This window comes from Actinia tenebrosa, unplaced genomic scaffold (assembly GCF_029948245.1).
Source record: "Actinia tenebrosa isolate PJP-AT-01 unplaced genomic scaffold, QUT_ActTen_1.0 PGA_scaffold13__45_contigs__length_12533684, whole genome shotgun sequence".
Classification (NCBI taxonomy): Eukaryota; Metazoa; Cnidaria; class Anthozoa; order Actiniaria; family Actiniidae; genus Actinia; species Actinia tenebrosa.
Window position 1 is genome coordinate 8,282,089 of NW_028292573.1, and position 19,865 is coordinate 8,301,953.

At 42.9% G+C, this 19,865-nt stretch overlaps 2 protein-coding genes across 3 annotated transcripts in view; both read right to left on the reverse strand.

The window, feature by feature from the left end:
• Positions 1 to 656, reverse strand: part of LOC116306489 (arf-GAP with SH3 domain, ANK repeat and PH domain-containing protein 2) — a 34,405-nt gene extending 33,749 nt beyond the window's left edge. For both annotated transcript variants that reach the window (XM_089029275.1, XM_089029274.1), the window contains exon 1: positions 424 to 656. In XM_089029275.1, coding sequence (XP_088885401.1) covers positions 424 to 549 — 126 coding nt within the window. In that variant the 5' untranslated portion in view covers positions 550 to 656. The remainder of the gene's footprint in view (positions 1 to 423) is intronic.
• Positions 657 to 14,988: 14,332 nt separating this feature from the next.
• On the reverse strand, positions 14,989 to 19,705 carry LOC116287927 (uncharacterized). The gene is made up of 11 exons (XM_089029100.1): positions 19,620 to 19,705; positions 19,080 to 19,127; positions 18,891 to 18,958; positions 18,727 to 18,812; positions 18,360 to 18,445; positions 17,826 to 17,918; positions 17,644 to 17,716; positions 17,366 to 17,396; positions 17,000 to 17,032; positions 15,955 to 16,024; positions 14,989 to 15,811 (listed from the first exon to the last, which is right to left on the reverse strand). The coding sequence occupies exons 4-11, from the start codon at positions 18,777 to 18,779 to the stop codon at positions 15,471 to 15,473; spliced, it is 780 nt and encodes a 259-aa protein (XP_088885226.1). The 5' UTR covers positions 18,780 to 18,812; positions 18,891 to 18,958; positions 19,080 to 19,127; positions 19,620 to 19,705; the 3' UTR covers positions 14,989 to 15,470.
• Between the last annotated feature and the right edge of the window lie 160 nt (positions 19,706 to 19,865).

The window sequence follows — 19,865 nt, forward strand, 5'->3', positions numbered from 1 at the left end:
GATTTAATGTAGTTTTTTTTTCTGGAGGAATTTCCGAGTTCGAAGATACGATTTTTTGAGAGAAAACCCAGCAAAGCAAACCAAAATAAAAAGCTTGATTAATGATTATTTTGGTTTGTACTCATTTCAGCACAACGAACCAAGATTCTATAATATCTAAGCTACCTGGAAATAATAATTCTAGCTCGTATGAAGGTTATTTGTTTAAAAAAAAGAGGAAATAATCTAAGAGAATTTATCAAAGGCAGCTTGAATTTTAAGTTTAGTGTGACTCGACTGCTCTTTTTATTCTGGTCAAGAACAAAAACAAATTCCAAACACGCCTCAAGTCTTCCCACAAACATTAAAGACTTAAACCATGATCTAATTGATTAAACTAAAGTATTAAGTAGGAGTTTTTGAAGGGTTTTTTGTCATACTTACCTCTTCCACCTCATTCACCGTGTTTCGACAAGCGTTCATTGAAGACAGAAAATTCGACGTCGTTGGAGACGACATATCGTCTCTTGTCTCCTGTAAGAAGTCTACGGTGGATATTCTGTCCGGCATGATGGATTTTAGGGGGTTTAAGGGGAGTTTTTCTTGTTAAAACATGTCAAAAATTGAAGAGTTTTCGTTGTTTTGTGTTTAGTCGAGTAACAGCAGACGTGAGTAGTTCCGGGCAAAGGCACCAGGCTATCACTGACTCACCTCTCGAAGGAAGTTGGGATTTGGTGGGGGGGGGGGGGGGGGGGGCTTAAAAAATCGGGCTCAATAGGGAGGGGGAGGGGATTGGGAGGAGAAAATGTATTTGATGCAAAAATATTTCCAGAGTACTCTTACAATAATATAATGGAGAACAAGGAACATTTCTGCAAAGGTGGAGATTTCTTTTATTGGTTACCAAACGAATCCCGAGCCCCGACCCCCCCACCCATCAACCCCTCCCTGTTAAAAAATGAACAGTCCCTCTTAAAGGCAGGTAATCTTTTTATACGTAATACTGCAAATTACAGAAATAATGGCGTTAAGAAGGGACAACTTCAAAGTAGTGATCCAAAATACTCGTTATATCGATATAGGTGGTCAGTACTAGAGCGTGCAACCGTGACTCAAAATCCCTTGAGATATGACGTAATATGCACATGTTCTTTTTTAAGTTTTGAGATGTGAAATGGGCGATCTGAGTATTATTTTTATATTGTTTTGTTTTCTAGCTATGAGAGATGAGGCGGTAAGCCGTGTGGGATGGGCTCGGAAACAGCTGTCCACGGTTTCTAGTTGAGCTGGCTCATTTTACGCGACTTGAAGTTGTGAAAGGCCTTCAATCGTTTCATATAAGGTTCGTAATTTACCTATTACGCATGTTTTCCAGCTACGAAAAATCACATGTCGGACTCAAAGGCCGTGCTTCATATTCCAATCAATAAAGGAAAACTAACGTTGTTCAGCTGTAAATTTATCACAATTTTCAGTGTGCTCAGTAATCGGTCTCAGATTTAAGATTTGAGATTTCCGACCGAAAAGGTTTTTTGATCGAAATGGGTATGATACCGCCCATCCCCCAGAACTAGCTGTGGAAATGATCACCGAGTGTTCATAGTAAAATTTTGTCATAAGCAAATACATTGTTTCGCATGCATGCAAATAGACAGTACATTCAATGATGCAATTTAGTGTTATTTTGAGAACAAAATGCAGGATTTCCGACTTCAAGAGGCGGTAGGTACAGGATAACCCCACCCCTCCCCTCAGAGGAAGTTCAGTTTTCTATTATCTGATCTGAATGTAACAAATAAAGGCTCTTAAAAGTAATGTCAAGCCCCGTTTTCACTGGCGACGTTTGCGGCGATTTTTGCTGCGATTTTTGTGGCAATTTTCGGAAATATGAAATCTTTTGTCTCATCCTTCAGAAGAGACATTCGTCTAGGAAAATCTTGGTATCCTGAGAAAACTTATTTACAAGTAAATTCTTTACCATTATTTATTATGGACAAAATCGCAAAAACATCGCAGAAAAAATCGCCGCAAAAATCGCTAGTGTAAACGGGGCTTTAACAAGACCGTTATACAAAGAATGTTATTTTTAATTTTTCCATTGATTGATTGACTTATAGTAGTATAGGGAATGGGGGTTCCAGCGCAATCTCAACACGGGGTAAGACCCGCGTCAAAAATCCACCTACGGAAACAACCCACTCCAAGTGTGGTTGGGGGCAACAGCGCAAATATGTTAGTCTATATATGGAGTGCGAAGAATGTAAGAGAACTTTTAAGAAAGAAGCGGATTTGAAAAAGCATTTGAAAATGAAGACGAAGTGTATGAGCAGTTATGATTGTGGATGTGGTAAGAAGTTTGAGACTAAGGTTAAATTGTTTTGGCATTGTCAGGACTGTGAGTACGACTACGACGACCTAAAAAGTGCTTGGTATTAGGTATAAAATATTTCCTATTATATAGATGGAATCCCATGCAAAGCAACTTCAGCACGGTGTCAATACCCGGTAACGGTGAGATTGACGTTAGACAGTTTTGGCGTCAGTCAGAAAGGAAGGTTAAAAGGACTCTCCGAAAAGGTATAGAAGAATTAGGAGCCCTGAAAGCGAGCATAATGGTAGAAGTAAGTTTGTCAAAAGACGAGGTAATGACGACAGCAATGTTGCGATCGAAGTCGTTAGTGATATTAGAGTCCACGAATCTGGATAGGTCACTCAGCGAAGCCTTAGAAGCAATAATGGAGTCGCTGTCTAACTACACGAAAGAGGGATCAGGTTGGACAGTGGAGGAGGTAGAAGGTATGGAGGTTAGCATGGCAAGGTACGTGCCAATACGAGGAGGAAGTTACGTGCCTCTACCAACGTGGGTAGAAAGGAAGAAAGCCATAGTCAATGTAAAAAATGATGACAACAGATGCTTTATGTGGGCAATACGATCCGCACTGTATCCAGTAGATAAGGATCCATGTAGACCAAGCAAGTACCCAACAGATGATTTGGAGTGGGATGGCGTAGAGTTCCCAACGCAGTTGATAGACATACCGATATTCGAGCAGGAAAATGACCTAGCCATTAACGTTTACGGAGTCAGAGACCAAACGATAGTGCCACTAGTGCTGTCAAAGAGTAAAGGAGAACGAATACATCTCTTCTACCACGGCGGGCATTATTCGTGGGTCAAACATGTTAGCAGACTATTTTACAGACACACCAAACACAAAGGCAAGAAATACTTCTGCGATTGCTGCTTATTATCCTTTACCAGCGTTAAAGCTCTAAAGGATCACGACGAAATATGTCGCGGAGTCGAAGAAGTGGCGCAACGGATCCAGATGCCCACAGATAAGAACCTAGCGTACTCAGACCATCAAAAGCAGATGCTGGTGCCTTACGTGATATATGCAGACTTTGAAGCGTTGATAACTAAGGAAGAGCAGAAAAGTGGTGCCACGAATAAGGTGGGATTACATGAGATTTGCTCCTTTGGTTACATAGTAGTCAGATCAGACGGTAAGGCTAACCCCCCTGTAATTTACCGAGGTAAGAACGCAGCTAATAAGTTCCTAGAAGCATTGCGAGAAGAGGAGGGGGAGATAAGAGAACAATTAAGACGTCCAAAGAAGATGGAATTTACCAAAGAGAACCAGGAGGCTTTTACCAAGGCAAAGAAATGCCACATTTGCCAACATACGCTTCTTCAGTTTGGAAGACGGGCCAAGAAAGCGTGGGACGAAGATGGAAAGTATCTAGGAGAAGCTCATTTCAAATGCGGGAAGTATGCTAAGAAAGGTGAGAAGCCGGGAAAGCCCTCCACGCACTGCATTCACTGCCACAAAGCATTTGTTGAGGATTTCTATGTGGATAAGGTTAGGGATCACTGCCACATCACGGGTAAATACAGAGGAGCGGCTCATTGGAAATGCAATATAAACTTCAAAGTAAATCCAGACATGGAGATTCCGGTGTTCTTTCACAACCTCCGCGGTTACGACTCCCATTTGCTACTACAAGGAACAGACGGCTCCGACGTCAAATGCATACCCAACAACAAAGAGCGCTACATGTCCGTAACTGTGGGTAAGCTAAAGTTCTTAGATTCGCAGCAGTTTATGGCGGACTCCTTAGCAAACCTCGTAAAGTATAACACCAACTTTCCCATTTCCAGTCAATACGGCGCGGAAAGGAAAGGAGTCTACCCATACGAATACATGGACTCCTGGGATCGATTCAAAGAACCCCTACCACCCAAAGATCGCTTCTACAGCACCCTAAACGAGTCTGGTATAAAGGATGAGGAGTACCAGCATGCGTTAGACGTGTGGGAAAAGTACTCCTGTGAGAACATGGGTGACTACCACGACATCTACCTAAGGTCTGACGTAGTGCTGCTTGCAGATGTTTTCCAAAGCTTCAGAAAGATGGCTATGGAATATTACGGATTGGATCCCGCTAATTTCTACACGGCTCCTGGGCTCAGCTGGAGTGCTTTGTTAAAGAAAACAAATGCGCAGTTGGATCTCCTAACGGAGTACGACATGTATCGGTTTATGGAAGACGGTATTCGTGGCGGCGTATGCGGACCCAGCCGACGTTACGCCCGCGCAAACAACCCCTTAGTAGAGCACGACCCAGAGAAACCAACCACATACATTTACTACCTGGATGCGAATAACCTTTATGGTTGGGCAATGTCGCAGTACTTACCTGTACGCGACTTCGAATGGGACAACATAAAGCCCATAGAGTTTTACCTAAACGTAGGTAAAGAAGACGACAAAGGTTACGTGCTGGAGGTTGATTTGGAATACCCAGAGCATCTGCACGACGCACACGATGAGTTCCCCTTAGCACCAGAAGCGATAGAGATACCATTTAAGCAGCTAAGTCCGCTGCAGAGGGAAATGTGTCCTGGCTACAAACCCTACAGGAAGCTAACGATGAACCTGATGGACAAGCGAAAGTACGTGGTGCATTACCGCAACCTGCAGTTCTATGTGCGACACGGCTTACGCGTGAAGAAGATCCATCGCGTTTTGAAGTTCACGCAGGAACCCTGGATGCGCCCCTACATTGACTTTAACACGCAAAAGCGTACCGCAGCGAAAAATGACTTCGAGAAAAACCTCTTCAAACTGATGAACAACAGCGTGTTCGGAAAGACAATGGAGAACATCCGCAAGCGCGTAAGCGTAAAAATAGTCAGCACCAAAGAGGAAGCAGAAGCATACGTGTCACAGCCAGGCTTCGTTAGATACGTAGAAATGCTGAACTTCTACGTGATTCACATGAAAAGGGCAAACCTCTTACTAAACAAGCCCGTTTACACAGGCTTTACGGTGCTGGATCTATCGAAGCTGCTTATGTACGAGTTCTACTACGATAAGCTTAAGCCAAAGTACGGAGACCGCTGTCGCCTCCTGTACACAGACACCGACTCCCTAATTCTAGAAGTGCAAACGGAAGACGTTTACAAAGACTGCCTCCCCGACATAGACGAGTACGACACCAGCGGTTACCCGAAGGAGCACTTCCTTTACTCTGCGAAGAATAAGAAGGTAATTGGGAAGATGAAAGACGAAATGTTAGGAAAACCCATAGTAGAGTACGTGGGTCTGAAACCAAAGATGTACAGCGTGCTAAAGTTAGACGGCGTAGAAAAGAAAGCTAAAGGCGTAAAAAAGTATGTGGTTAAGAAGGACATTACGCACGAGTCCTACCTCAACGTATTACGAACACGCAAGGAACAGCGGCATAAGATGAACAGCCTGCGCAGCTATGGTCATCAGATACATAACGTCACGCAGGAGAAGGTGTCACTGTCTGCATTTGACGGTAAGCGATGGATGTGTGATGACGGAGTGCATACGATAGCATTCGGACATCACACGATAAGCAGTTCTTCTTTGACGAACCCACGAGTGGGACCATCATGAAGATAATACAAGATGGGCTGACCCTTCTTAGCTATCGCACTTCGGATCTGGTAAGTTTCCAAAGACCAATTGGGATCCGTAGCTCTTTTGGATCCTCCTTCTAGTTCACCCGGCTCATAGAGATATCGAACCGTGACATTACCTAATTTCTTTTCATGGGGGAAGACCGCCCTCGAACTTCTGACGAAGGATTTGTGTTCCACGTGCTTCTTTTTTATGGCATCCTTGGGTTTCATTCCCGTAGCCCTGGCCGCCTCGTTATTTAAAGCCGCGACGACCTGGGGGAGCCTCTGAGTCCATTCCCTGTTGCGTTTGGAGGGATCTTCCAGCTCTTTCCAATACTGGTACCCAAAGAGACGCTCGGCCAGGGTCTTATTGAATCTTTCAACGATGCTCTGACCCCTGTGGTACTCAGCTTCAGCTCTCCTAATCTTAGTGTCGTGGTCTTTCAGGGTCTTAGTAACCACGCCCATGAACTCCGTCCCCGCATCCACTTGCAGCAGCTTAGGCCATTTCAAGACGCGCTTATAAACCCTACCTAGGGCTTCTGCGACTTCCCCAGAATCCTTGCTGGTTATGGGTTCGGCGTCCTTGTATCTGCTTGCGATATCAACTACGGTCAAAGCGTACCTATAGGTCTTCTTTCTCACCTTGTCGTGCGGTAAGAAAAGCAAGTCCGCCTGATGAACTTCATTGGGGGCATTTACGGTAAAGCTGGGCCTGGGAATGTACTTAGGCACGGGAAGATAAACCTGCCAGAGGGTTTGTTTTTTTAACCAATTCTTAGCCGTCTCTTCTGATACCCTGGCCGCGGCTGCAAGTTTCTTGATGGCCGACGCTCCTCTCCAATAGCCTTCGGGTCCATAGTAAATCCTTTTGAGTTTGTCCTCTACGCGGCCCATTATATGAATTCCAAAACAAGATTGATCTTACGTCCGTTAAAATCCACCGTCTTTCCGTCCACTTTAATGGTAATGTTTATGCTTTCTACCAAATGAGATAAGTCATAGCTTAAAGAAATGGGAGTGTATTCTACTGGGTCAAATGGATTACCTTTGGGTGGAAACTTGGATATAAGAGAAGACTTTTCTCCATTGTTGTAACTATGAACCAAGTCGCAATAGACTTCGTAAGAGGATGCGACTTTCCATTTCACATCATATGTACTGCCGCTATTTATCGTGGTACTAGTAAGACCTAGGAGTTCTACCAATGGACTGCCCATTAAATTAGCGCTTCCACTATTTTTCTTGAATTTCATTTCATGGGGTAATCCTGTGGTAAGAGTATATCCGTGCTTTGCTAGCTCCTTAGCCAGTGTTATAGGGGTGTAATGGGAATCTGGTATTTTTGGTTTGGTGCCGGAAGTTCCGATGACAAAGCCATTAATTAAATTATACCAAGAATTGTACAAAGAGCAACTAACCAACCGAACCCTTTCCGCGCGGATGGGAGGATTCAGATAAGTAGTAAAGTTATTCTTGTCGCTTTCCAAAAAGACGATCATTATATTAGATACGCCAAGGCCACGCCTCCCGCCAGCCCTGCGACTCCTACAAAGACCAATTCATTGTCTTTTTGTTTCTTAGAAGGCTGGTAGTAATTCTTGAACTGAGGCTTTTTCATTCTAAAGTCGGGGTGTGCTTGCGCATAAAGTTTGAAGGCGTAGTCTGTGTTTTCGAAGTTCTTGTCTGCCTGCATTTTGTCTTGGTAGTTCTTATCCAACCAATCCCTGTAAGCTTGTCTTTTTTCATTCCAAGCTGCCACGTCCCGCTGATATTTCTCCAGCGCTAAGTCGTGTCTCTTCCTTTCGGCGGCACCGCTTTTGTCGCCTCTGACTAATCTATCCAAATATTGACCTCCATAATTAGCTCCAGTGAATGCTAAAGCTGCAATGACTCCACCTGCGACTAAGCCAGCCATTATATATTACGTCGTAGGCAGGTACTTTTCCTTTCGTAGGTAATCCTTTAGCATGATAGCCCCGCCTACGGCAGCGGTCATCTTAGCAAAGTTAGCGAAGCTCTTGCTTGGGTCTTCAGTAAAGTCTTCTTTGAGCACTTTCTTACCTACCCAACCAATACCCGCAACAATAGAAGTAATGATAGCTGCTTCTTCAACAGTTTTCAACAACGCGGTCGACATTATATTACAAAGCGAGAAGGTTATTCCATTTCAGGGATCTTACTTTTTCTAACCTCCACAGGTGCGTGATATGTTGCGGCCTCCCACTTTACTTTTGGCTTCGTAGCCCGCCATTGTAAGTAGAGGCTGCCTGCTGCTATAGCGACTGCTATCGCGCCGATGACGTACCCAGGATTAATAAAGGATTCCTCTTCTTTTTCCTCCACCTTTTCTTCTTTTTTGGCTTTGTTCTTTTTATTCATCTCCGCGAGCTTCTTTCCGGCAGCGACTCTGCCCGGAGATTTAGCCTTGGTAATCTTGGTATCTTCTACGGGTGGTTGTTCTTCGGTGTCACTCATCTTATATTAAGGGACTTGAAGGACTTGACAAGTAACTTGATGACGACTTGACAATGACTTGGCAATGACTTGACAACGACTTGACTAAGTACTTGAGAATGACTTAAGGACGACTTGACTAAGTACTTGAGGTGACTTGACAACGACTTGACTAGGTACTTGAGGCGACTTGATCAGGTACCTCAGTAAGTGCTGCCTGGAAGACCTTTTCAACGTCTCTGTTCTTCTTGAAGTCCTTCCAAGAGGCCGTAAGTTCCTTCAAGTCGACGTGCTGAGCTACGTGAAGTGCCGCAGAGGCGACTGCCATTAACTTACCGCACTTCAAAGACAACCAGCCGCAGGTTATCTTAAGTTCTTGGGCGATGACATAGTCCTCGCTTATGTCCTTCCGCAGTTGCTCCACGTCGTCTATAGGCAGTGCAAGTCCAAGCAATTTAGTTGCAAGTCGGATAGCGGAGTCTGCGACGGCGTCTGTGGTCTTACTTGCAAGGGCAGCCTCGTACCTCTTATGGAACTTCTTAACCTCCTCTTCCGACAACTTGTTAACTTGCTCATGGGTAAGTTCCTTACCTATCATTTCTTTACACTTCCCAGAAGACACAAGGATGTTGAGTTGTTCCTTGAGGTTACTTTCATCTAACTGCGTGGGGACTTCATCTAAGAGCTGCTCAATCTCCATATACATTAACGTCATAAGGAAACCTCAAAGAGAAAATCATTTTGGAATGTTGGTGCGTTTTTAGGTGCCGCATGTATTCGTGCAACTGTTCCTTGCTTATCTCACCGCCGTAGTCGCTTAAGATGGTTTCCAGATCACTACGGCTCGGAGTATAAAATACGACCAGTGAGCCTATGTTTTCCCTAAAAGGCTTAGAGACGCTGGTAAGCTGCTGCGAGAGCAACCAAACGCTAATATTGTCGTGTCTGCCGCTAAAGGCAAGCTTCACCAACTCCGAAGTGCGCTTTTTTACGTCGTCCCCACAGGCAATGTCGTCCAATATGAGGAGTGTCTGCGTGTCCTTGGGGAATTGCTTGTGCCAAAACTTCAAATGGCTGGATAACTCATTAGGGTCTAAGATATCTACAAAGAAGTCGTCGTCTTTCACTCCTATGCCCGTCCAGGTGCGGTTATTCACGTAGGTGGGGCATAATAGCACAATATAGTCGAAACGGTATCTAAAGGGTCCTAATAGCTGCTCCACTACGAATTGGGTCTTTCCGCAGCCGGTGGGTCCTACGATCAGAGCGTTACAAGGAATATGGTTCGGATCCATTATATATACGATGGACCCAGTGGACGCAGTAAGAAGAATTGCCGGCGACGCAAAAGATAAAAGAGACACCATAGAAATGCAAAGGGAAGAGATAGACCGGTTAAAAGAGCGCGTGCAGGAATTGTACGATGAAATGTGCGGTCTGAAGCGCGCAGAACGGTTTGGCGCGCTTTTGACAATTGCGGGCTGGGCTAAGGAGTCCATTAAGGATTTCATGCGATACCCTCCATAGAATACAGTTCTCATTACCATTTCAATATATGGACTGTATTACGTGCGAACTACCTGCCGACTGCATTACCCCTCCCAAAACACCGATACCCAAACCGTGTAAAAAATACACCTGCCTTCATTGTAATAAGGTATTCCCCGAAGGATCCTTTGTTGGGCATTGGTGTCCCGCAGATCCTAAAGCACAGCGAACCTTAGCTGACACCTACAAAGAGGAGTAACTCTGCAAGGTGGTTTTAAATAAGGTCTTCTTATTTATTGTTAATTTGTTAAAGTAAGATAAGAGGTTTCAAAAGAGTCTTAATAATTATTGTTAATTTGTTAAGACCTTCTCGCAGGCATTTAACAAAACAACAAGAAATAATAGACCCTATCCTAAAACCCTCTTGCAGGGTTTAACAAAATAACAATAAAAAATAAGGTATGTATAATGGAGTGCATGCAATGTAATAAATCTTTCAGCAGTAAGCAGCGACTGCAATACCATCTTTCCAAAAAGGTTTGTCAAAAGACCGTAAGCACCCTTTGCGGTGACTGCGGTCGAGAGCTGTCCACCCTCCAAGCCTTACAATATCACCGCGACAACAGGGTCTGTCTTAAGAACTGCTGCCGCCGCTGTGATGAGCCCTTCTTTGAAGAGAACTGGCATAAGTACCGCTGCCGCCGTTACCACCTCGAAGGTATTGCCTGCGAAACCCACGGTGACATAGCCGAACGCTGTTGCCCCCTTGAAACCTCCCGGGTGCTGACAAAGCGTAAGAAGGAAATTGACCAAACCTTTGTAGGCTTTGACGATGTTGAGGGCGTTAAATGGGAGGACAGGGAACACTGGGAGGCTATTTGCGATCGCTGCGGCTGTCAACGGAGTGGACAACATATTTGGTGCTGTCTATACGACGGACCACGTCCTTTAGACCATTACCTGGCGGTACGAAAGGCTTGGAAAAAAGAAAATATCTAATGAGTTCCACGGTGCTATTCTACGCCGCCTTTGCGGTTGGTGTTGCCTCTACGACAGTTGTTTGCGTACTTTCCTTTGCGGGAGGAGCCTTGGAGGAATTTGATCGCCAACGCCAAGAAGAAGAAAAATGAGAAACATATATGATACCTCAAATCGCAGCGTTCATAGGCGGTGTCTTAATTACCGCATCCGTTTACCACATGACAGAAAAAATGAGGTCCGCCGTAGCAGACCAATACTTAACCGCTCATGAGGATGACTTCTAATCACAAAGAGGATTAGCATCTACCTTCCTTTCAACGTCGAACTTCCATCGACCGTTAACCTTACCATGACTGCGTATGTGTGTGTACTCTTCACCTTGAATGACGTACCGCACGCAGTCCGGCGCCCATAGCGTGCACTCTTTACCTTCGTGTTTGAGGACCAACCTTAAGCGGCTGATGTCTTCGAAGACGACGTAATTTTTTATTTTGTATGTGATGCCTTGAACTAATTCACGCCAGTGTGTCTGTTCAACTATCATTATATCTATGAAATATTCTTTGGTGAGTCCTTAACGCCTCCTGCGTCTTAAAAGCCTTAACACACCAAGGACAAGGTACACGAATGCCTTCCGCGTAATGGTCGATCTCCCTGCATATAAGGTCGTAATCGTTGCACACCATGGTTAGGTAACCATTTGCCTCGTATTGTGTGAGTAACGCCTCTTGTTTTGAGGATAATACGCCGTTACCCTTAGGCGTCTTCAACTCCAGGCATAACCCATTATGTTTTTTATGTGCATTAAGGACTAAGATGTCGGGTTGCCCCGCCTGATACCCTTTCTGCCAACATACTATCCTTTTGCTAGCTGAGTCCTGTAGTTCTCCAAGACCTGGTGCGAGCAGTAGGATAGGGTGGAATCGACGTATGTAGTTTACGACCTTCTTATGCAGGTCAAATTCATTTTCTATTTTGAATACCAACTTGTTAGGACCGTCAAAGCGCCGCTCTATTTCATACTTACCTGTTTTCCTGAGGGTAGGGAGAACGTCACCTAACACCCATTTTCTGAACTCCTTAGCTACGGACTTTTCAGATCCGAATATTAACTCATAAAGACCCATTTCAGTGATGTAAACGGAATGTGGTTGCGCATTAAGGGTGTCAGTCAGATTTACACCCTTTATAGACCTCAAAGTTACCTTGTTTTCCTCTGAGACGTGATCAGACGCCGCTTTTCTGGAATTTACGTAACCCAAGGCATCAGCCACGGACTTTGCTTTGAAATAAAGTTTATCGCCTTGCACTATGCATTGCAGTTTGGTGTTGTTGTTTTCGAATACGCGAAGCATTATATACGTAAGGGATATTTTATCCTTTCTTGGATGAGGGAGCGCAGCGCGCGAATCAATACGCAACGCTCTTTAGCTGATTCATTTCTACGCTCAACTGGGCGTCAGACACCACGAAGATGTATGCGTTGATCTTGTCTGAGTCGCCTGCGCTAGCGTTTAAGTCACGCTTGATTTCCAGGGTAATGCCGTCCTGGGTATTTACCAGACGCAATCCCTGCCCATGTAAATCCTCGTCGTTGGTGGTTCGCATGTCAATCCACAGTGCATACTTATTGGTAAAGAACTCACCGGGTGCAACTTGATCCCCAAACTTTCTTTTTATTTCCCTGTAGATGTCTGAGGGCTTCATTCCCTGCGAATACACCTTATTTGGAACTCCATTGATGCTAATCCCGACGTTGGTGATGCCGGGGTTATGAAAGGCTTCAGAGTCGCGCTTACCGGCTTCATAAGGCTTAATAAATACCAACATCAGCCCCGTAAGACTACGACGTGGTAAATTAATGCTCTGAGTAATTACCGCGTCTGTCTTATCCAGGAAACTAAAGGTTTTGTACATTACCGCGTGGTCGTACAAGAAAGCCTTTCCAGCACTGTATTCCATGCCAGCGCTACGTGCTAGATCTTCGGAGTGTATGGTTTCATACTGCAATTCCAGGTTGGTAATGGCGTATGGATGAATACTTCCCGACAACGCAGTGCTTAACCCGCCAATGATGTTAGTCATGTTGGCTAAGGTCACTTCAAACTGCAACTCACTCAACTGTCTAGGATAATAAACCCCGTGGCTGGTAATAGCCTCAAAGTCCAATGGTATTACGTATTTAGTACCATAGGCTGTCTTGATGGCCTTTGCATCTGCCACGTCAGTTGCGTCGCCAGAATCGGTAGGTTGTGTCTTGGTGGGAGTCCTAACCTTACGTAATATTGCGCTACCGATACCCTGCTCTATTTTTTGTGCCCTTTCGAATGCAGTCAGCCACAGATCTTTGTAGGTGGTGTACAGGTCATAGTTGTTTAAGTCTAAGAGGGATTCCCCGGCGAACTTTACTCGCATCTTTGAAACGATGTTGCGACCAAGGTTGTTAACGATAATCCTTTCATCTGTGGGGCTTGACTGTACCGCCAAATCAAACCTTAGCGCCAGGGTGCCAGGAACTAAGACTAGGTTATCCGTTAGGCGGGGCACGCCTACGTACAGCGTTTCTCCAGGTTTAGCGCTGCTGGGGGTAAAGGTGACCCGGTGAAAGGTGCGTTCTGCTTTCAGTCCGCCAACCTGCTTAGGTAATACGTTGGGGTTTAACTTTGAGCTTATCATATATAATGGAAGTAGAAGGTGATTTTGATCCCCTTACCGAAGAAGGTCAAGTCGACATTAACGACGAAGAATACGACGCATGGACTAAAGGCGCGGAAACCGACCCCCTAATCTACGACATGGCCCTAGAAAACAAGTATGGTAATAGATGGAAAAGCTTCAAGGCCGCCTTGAATCGCATGTGGCAATCAAAAAACCACGGCAGCCCCGTCCCTGAGTACTTGGAGCTTCAAAACATAGAGCAGCCTGAGGTAGAGTGGGCAACGCAAGAGCTAACGCAGCGCTATTCCCACTTCGAGGCCGACGACGTAAGGCTCACAGAACGCGGAAACAAAGTCCTCATAAGCGTTCAAGACATGAGATATCCCGACAAAAACCGTTGGACCAAACCACAAGTCCTCTTTGACGAAAATGGCTCGGTCAAGGTTAACGTGGCAAGATTAAGGGGCTTCCAAGTGGCTACCCGGAGTGCGTTAGAAAGGTTGGAAACCCTAAATGAACGGGTTGCGCTAGAAAAACGCGTCGAGGGGCTACAAGAAACGTTGGAAGAAAGGGAGGCAGAATACATGAGGCAAAACCGACTACTTCTCGATGCTCAAAAGAGAGAAGTTGATGACAAAACCCAAAGAATAATAGAAATTAGAGGACAAAGAGACAATGCCCTACGCGATAGAGACCAAGCCCAAAGGGCTTTCGACCTCACCTTACAGGAGCTAGACCTGACAAAAGAGGAAGCTAAAAACTTGCATATCACCATATCCGGCTCTTTGGAGGAACGGCGGCAGTTGGTTGCCGAAATCAACACTAAAGAGGAGCAAATCCGGCAAAGAGATCAGGCCATCGAAGACCTGGAGGGGCAAATAGAGCGGCAGCAAGAAGTAATCGAGGACCAAACTCGTACCGAGGAAGAAAGGGAAGCAGCTCAAAAGGAAGTGGAGGCCCTCGAAATACGCCTTGCGGAATTGCGGGCTCAAAAGGAAAACCTGGAAAAAGAGCTGGGGCTTACCACCAAGGAAAAGGTAAAAAGAGCCCTTTTGAAGTATGGCGTTCCGCTGGCATTCGCGGTCGCTATTTCGAGCGTAGTAGGAGTTATCCTATCCGCGCTTAAGGCTACAGGCGCGGGCGTAAAGAAATTAGGCAATGGACTAACGGACTTGGGAAAAAAGATGGCAGCCGGTCTTCCTGGGCTGCTGGGTTCGGTTGTTTCCTTGGCACTTAGGGCCGGCGGCGAACTGTTGAAGTTCGTGGGCAACAACATTTGGATCTTGGTTGTCGCTATTGGAGTGGTACTCCTGAAGAAGATGAAGGCTTAATCTTATCCTTGTGTATTACTGGTGGCTTATGAAGGGTGGGAATATGAAAATGTTTTTATGATGAAAAGGTGGAACTTTGGGAGTTGGACTCTTTTCGATTATTTCGAGCCGTTAATCATTCGAAGTAAAAAATTGCACACTTAACACAGACGCGTGATCTGACGCCATGTAAGGACCTCCGTTTTATTTTTTATTAACTTAGTATACAATTATTTATTTATTTTTGTGGCATTAAATTTTTAATAAGAATTCATAGTTGTACAGTATCTTTTTTTTACATAACATGTGCTAATTTAATACTAGTAATTATCTCGCAAATATCAGACTCCTATATTAACAAATCTCGTTTCATATTTCCTACAAACTGTAATTGCTCATATTCAGAATACATATAATATAAAAATGGCAGCAGTACTTTTTTTAAAATGCTGTAATGATATGTGTTACAGAATGTATCCCAATTCCCAATGAAAGTTTTAGTGGACATCAAAGTTTTTCCATGGCATATATATTTGGAAATTATTTTTTTTCATAAGCATGTGTCCTGTCCGTGGAATGTTGTGGTATGGCCTTGATGACGTCCACCAAAACCGAGTTTGTTTGACCGAAAATGAAAAAAAGCCAGTGACGAATTAAGTAGACTAGTTATTCTTCATACGTTTAGCTTTTTCCCTCCTCAATATTCTCCTTCTCTTTTTCGCTGCTTCTTTTGTTTCTTTGTTTTCCCTTTCCTTTTCCCTTCTTTCCCTTTCCTCCCTTTCCTTTTCTTCGTTTTCCCTTGGTTCCCTTTCCTCCATTTCCCTTTCCTTCCTTTCCCTTTCCCTTCTTTCCCTTTCCTCCCTTTCCTTTTCTTCGTTTTCCCTTGGTTCCCTTTCCTTTTCCCTAATTTCGAATTCCCTTTCCTTTTCCCTTTCTTCCTTTTTTCTCTTTTCACCATTTTTTCTTTCTTTTTCTTGTTGTTTAAGGTTCACAATCAAGTCATCTGTAAATTAAGAAAAAACATCCAACTACATTAATTGTGTACTTATAATTTATTGTTTATACTAATTTTTTTATTTCTTTTTTTGGAATGTTTTGAGGTAATAAGCTTTGTTAATAATTATGAATATAATAGACATATTTTACCATCACAAAGTAGTAAGGTCGAGTCATCTCCTTTATCATATTCATTGGGATCGTTTTCCCTGAAAACCACCTGAAATGGGAAAGAAAAAAATGGGCAGCAACAGAGGCAGTATTCTCTACTATATAAAAAAAGATATAAATAGATAATTATTTGAAAAATAAAATGAAAATATTCAAGAATTAAAACATTCACAGAACCCCGTTCAAAAATCCCCATCAAATTGTACTATTCTACAATATCCACGCCAAGGCATAATACAGACATGCCAGTCCTTCTGCGTGCAAAACTAGCCGTTGTGTTTGACACCCACCAGTCCAGGCCAGTCCCTCCGGATGCAATCTCAGCGTTGTGATTGACACCCTCCGGTCCAGGCATGCTGCAGACATGCCAGTCCCTCCGGGTGCCAACCGTGCTTTGTGCTTGACACCCTCCGGTCCAGGCATGCTGCAGACATGCCAGTCCCTCCGGGTGCCAACCCTGCTTTGTGCTTGACACCCTCCGGTCCAGGCATGCTGCAGACATGCCTGTCCCTCCGGGTGCCAACCCTGCATTGTGCCTGACACCCTCCGGTCCATGCCTGTCCCTCCGGGTGCCAACCCTGCTTTGTGCTTGACACCCTCCGGTCCAGGCATGCTGCAGACATGCCTGTCCCTCCGGGTGCCAACCCTGCATTGTGCCTGACACCCTCCGGTCCATGCCTGTCCCTCCGGGTGCCAACCCTGTGTTGTGCTTGACACCCTGCGGTCCATGCCTGTCCCTCCGGGTGCCAACCCTGTGTTGTGCTTGACACCCTCCGGTCCATGCCTGTCCCTCCGGGTACAAACCTGGCTTTCCGCTTGACACCCTCTGGTCCAGGCATGCTGCAGACATGCCAGTCCCTCAGGGTGCCAAACTTAAGCGGCCATTTTCCAGTCCCAAAGCATGCCCTTAACTTATGCTCACACCTTGAGGTTCAAGCATTCAAAGATGATGCCCTCCTCACCAAGTGTTTAAAAAAGTAAAGAAAACTCAACCCTGAAACTGCATAAGTACAAAAGCACTTACCTCCTTCTCTTCACTGTCAGGAACATAATGCGGCTGTTGAAAAAGAATAATAACGTAATAAATTTAATATGCCTTTTAAAGTTTCTAACCAATCTATCAAGTTTGACCTTTAACAAAATTATTTACTGGATTAGTGCTGGCTGAGGTATGAAATTCAAATTCAAGGAGTATTCAGGTACATGTTCATCTATAAACTAAGCCATCTAGACAGTGTTTGGACCAACGTTCAATTAATTTCCAGTTTGCTAGAATAATTGTAGGCCGACCAATATGGAAACACATTGAAAAATATGGGATGGCTAGTTCTATTTAAGAACTATGCAAAAAAGTAAATTTTAAATTAAATTGTGTTTTTGTAATACTCACATCTACCAATAGTTTACTTTGTTTCTTTTTCCTATGAACATCGCAATAAAATTATTATTATAAAATTACAGCAACAACAAAAACATTAATAATAATGAAATGTATGCTTTATTGTTAGCTGAAAAAAACTAAATGTTCCTACAATCTAGTCTTCACTCAAGAAAACTTGCCCTTCAATATTCCATATTCAAGCCTTCCCAGGCTCTTAATTTTTTTTGGGGAGGGGGGGGGGGGGGGAGGAGGGGAAGAATATAAATGTTTAAAAAAAAAATACTTACTTCAGTTGGGGTTTGCGTCTAGAATATTGTAATTCCTCCATTGCATTTACAAATCTTTGTGTATATACAAACCCTTCAACAAAAAAGTGACCATTCCATTATTAATGAAGTCAAATATATTTTATAAATATTTATATTATACAAAAAGTGTAAATAATAATCACTGTACCATGCAAACTTACCAGTTTGTATCAACTTTATTTCCATTTCATGTTTATTCAAAGGGAAGCAAAGGATTAACTTCCCTTTTCCTTTCATGGAGAACTTTCTGTAAACTACATTAGGATCCAGATTGAAAAGAAATTCATTTTATAAATCGGTTATGAAACACTAGTTTAATTTCATATAAATGAATGGCCATGGTTTATATACCCAACTTTTTCCCCCCTGCACAATTCCACTGCTATACGTTATAGTAATAATAAAAAGTTGAGTTATACACTGTGAAAACATGAAAAAACGAAAAAAGTACGTTTTTTCATCTTTTCACGGTGTATAATTCAACTTTTTATCATTACTGTTTCATTAGAAACACCGAGGCATCTCACACTAGATTTTAGCTAGTTATCTCGCCTTATATTACAATAGTGAGTGCCAGTAACAGCATTTCAATGACTGTAAATCACTGTGCATATAGCTATTGAACATTGTTTTTTTATGGAACGTACCATTGCTTTCTCTATTATACTAATAATCAACAAATAATTTTTTCTTACGTTCTTCACTTGCATGGGAGCCTTCCTGTATGAAGACAATTAGCGGAAAGTCGCCTTCCATTTCTTCAGCAGAATTACTGAGTGATCTAGTAGTGATAGTCGTTTGTTACTAAATGTACTGTCCAATAAATTTTATATTCACAAGCATGATAAGAACAAAAACATATATCTGCAACAACATGCTGTGCAAGTTTTTTTGAAATGGCTTCCAAAAATTTGTCTTTGTTAAAATATATTTCATTGATGTCTAAATGGGAAGTTTTGACTGGATGGACATTTTTGTCAGCCCATACGTTCGACAATGTCACCAGTCATATATCATGCTCATATCAAAATAATTGTGCCCTCAGAGCACTATATATAGTACCTTAAGAATTTGTGGAGATCTTCATTCTCCTCCTCAGCAATCAGAAACAACATTGGCCTCTGTAGATGGAAGGCTTGGAGACATGCCTGAACATGAAAATAGCATTATTTATACACTTTGGTGACATACATTATATAACTATGGAGAAAAAAACCTATAACTACCTCATCCAGATCATCCACAGGAAGGATGACAAGCCCACTGACTTCATTCAGTCTATCCAATGCTGAAGCTGGTTGAAGGAAAAAATAAAAAGGGAAGGTGAAAAATATAACAAAGCATTAGTAATAGTAAAGGAAAACAATTAAAAACTATTACTTTCAAAATAGAATTGATATGGTGTACATATATACCTGACTCATTTATATGACTGAATATGCTGCTTTCTTTTATTTCACCAACTGAAGTAACGAAGCAGAATAAAAAAATTAATAAACTGGAATAACAAAATAAAAACTGGTGTTACAAGCTTTTAATTGTAATACCTAAAAAAATAACAGCTGTACTTAAACAGAGTTGGAACATTATGGAGATTATGGAGAATAAGGACTTTGGATGACTATATTTGTAATATTTAGAATTTTGGTTTCAAGATGGCTGCTTCTGTCATACAGCACGTATCAATTTCACTTTTTGCCAAATTTCCTGACTTTCAAGTGAGAGCTAGTCGTTCATCAAACATCTGAATTATCTGTCTTTTACATATTTGTCCACACAGTCACTACTATGCACATGCAAGCTTTTTGCTGCAAAACAAATATTTCAAAGTCCATGGTAAAGCAAAGGATTCTCAATTTCTGTCAACTAACATGGCATGCAGCATATGAACACTGACATAGCGAACCTTAACACATTGTGGCCTATTAAAGCATGAATCATGATCACCCACTTACCAACCAATCCTTCATCACGATCCTGAACAAATTGCACCTGGTTAGGATCTAATCAAAGCAATTCAAAAGATATAAATCAATGAATGGTGACTCTTTTTTGTAAGGATGCTTTGTTTAATCAATGAGTGATAATCATTTATAGATGTTCAAAAGTTCTAAGTTTTTTTAATTTTCTTTATAATTGTTTCTTTTAATCAATGAGGGGTACATATACGGAATAAAGTTTTAAAAGTTTTGAGATTTTTG